This window comes from Antrostomus carolinensis, unplaced genomic scaffold (genome assembly GCF_000700745.2).
Source record: "Antrostomus carolinensis isolate BGI_N321 unplaced genomic scaffold, ASM70074v2 scaffold27658, whole genome shotgun sequence".
Classification (NCBI taxonomy): domain Eukaryota; kingdom Metazoa; phylum Chordata; class Aves; order Caprimulgiformes; family Caprimulgidae; genus Antrostomus; species Antrostomus carolinensis.
The window spans coordinates 6,562-7,972 of NW_010335405.1; the positions used below are offsets into that span (position 1 = coordinate 6,562).

A 1,411-nucleotide genomic window follows, 5' to 3' on the forward strand; every position below is an offset into this window, starting at 1 on the left:
AGTGGAAGAAGGGACCCTTTTTCCTGCTTTTTCTACCCAAAAACTCAGCAGGATCCCTGGTACCCCTCGATGTGGGGTTTTTGGCATCACTCCCGCCCCAGGGAGTGGAGAAATGACCTTTTTTCCTGCTTTTTCTCCCCAAAAACTCAGCAGGATCCTTGGTGCCCCATGATCTGGGGTGTTTGGTATCGTTCCTATGCCAGGAAATGGAAGAAGGGACCCTTTTTCCTGCTTTTTCTACCCAAAAACTCAGCAGGATCCTTGGTGTCCCTCGATGTGGGCTGTTTGGCATCACTCCTGCCCCAGGAAATGGAAGAAGGGACCCTTTTTCCTGCTTTTTCTACCCAAAAACTCAGCAGGATCCTTGGTGTCCCTCGATGTGGGCTGTTTGGCATCACTCCTGCCCCAGGAAATGGAAGAAGGGACCCTTTTTCTTGCTTTTTCTCCCCAAAAGCTTACCAGGATCCTTGGTGCCCCACAACCTGGGGTGTTTGGCATCATTCCTGCCCCAGAGAGTGGAGAAAAGACCTTATTTCCTGCTTTTTCTCCCCAAAAGCTCAGCAGGATCCTTGGTGCCCCACAGCCTGGGGTGTTTGGCATCACTCCTACCCCGGGCAGTGACAGAGGGGACATTTTTCCTGCAGTGACAGAGGGGACAGCTGAGACAAGACTGGCACGGGCCACAGCTCTTGGGAACAACCCTGGCATATGAAATCCCACAAGGATTTCACTCAAGACACCTCACAGTGGGGGGTGGATGTTTTGTCACCAAAGGGGTGGGGACATCAAAGTTGCTGCTGTCCAGGATGAGGGGACAGCCAACCCCTTTCCCTTTCCTCCTTGCTGGACACGCAGCTGCGTCCTCAACTCGGTGACATCCAGGAAAAGGGACACAGCTGCTCTGGGGACACCAAATTTCTCAGGCTCCAGCCAAATTTCCCAGGCTCTGGCCACCAACAGTCACATCCCAAGTGGCCTTTGGGATCCGTTCCCGGGGTGGCAGCTGGTGACAAGGCTCCTGGCATGGGACAAGTCTTGGGGCTGGCACTGAGGGGACAGCAGGTTCCTCGCTGGCGCGGGGACGGGGAGCAGAGCTTTGCTCCCAGCAGACAGTCTCCTTTTGTCTGGGTGGCTGTGGCTCAGTGTCACAGTTCCTGGTGGCTGCTGGCACTGTCACCCTCAGCTGTCACCACGAAACCACCCTGACAATCAAAACCAACCCCGGGCTGGATGGATGTGACCCGTTTCCTCCCTGTTGTCATTACACTCATATAAACCTCAAAATCACTTGAAAACACCCCAAATTTTGAGGTTTGCTTGTAGGTGGCACTCCTGGTGACACTAATTTAGGGTGACACCCCCCCTTTCTCTCACCCCCCCCTGCAGGTGAACTGCTTGGAGCCCCATCCCC

General features: G+C 54.4%; 1 protein-coding gene across 1 annotated transcript in view; it reads left to right on the plus strand.

The window, feature by feature from the left end:
* Window positions 1-1,404, plus strand: part of LOC104530064 (DDB1- and CUL4-associated factor 8) — a gene marked incomplete at both ends in the record, with an annotated part of 7,362 nt that extends 5,958 nt beyond the window's left edge. The window contains one exon of the mRNA XM_010174542.1: window positions 1,387-1,404. Within this exon, the coding sequence (XP_010172844.1) occupies window positions 1,387-1,404 (18 nt within the window). The remainder of the gene's footprint in view (window positions 1-1,386) is intronic.
* Window positions 1,405-1,411: the final 7 nt, after the last annotated feature.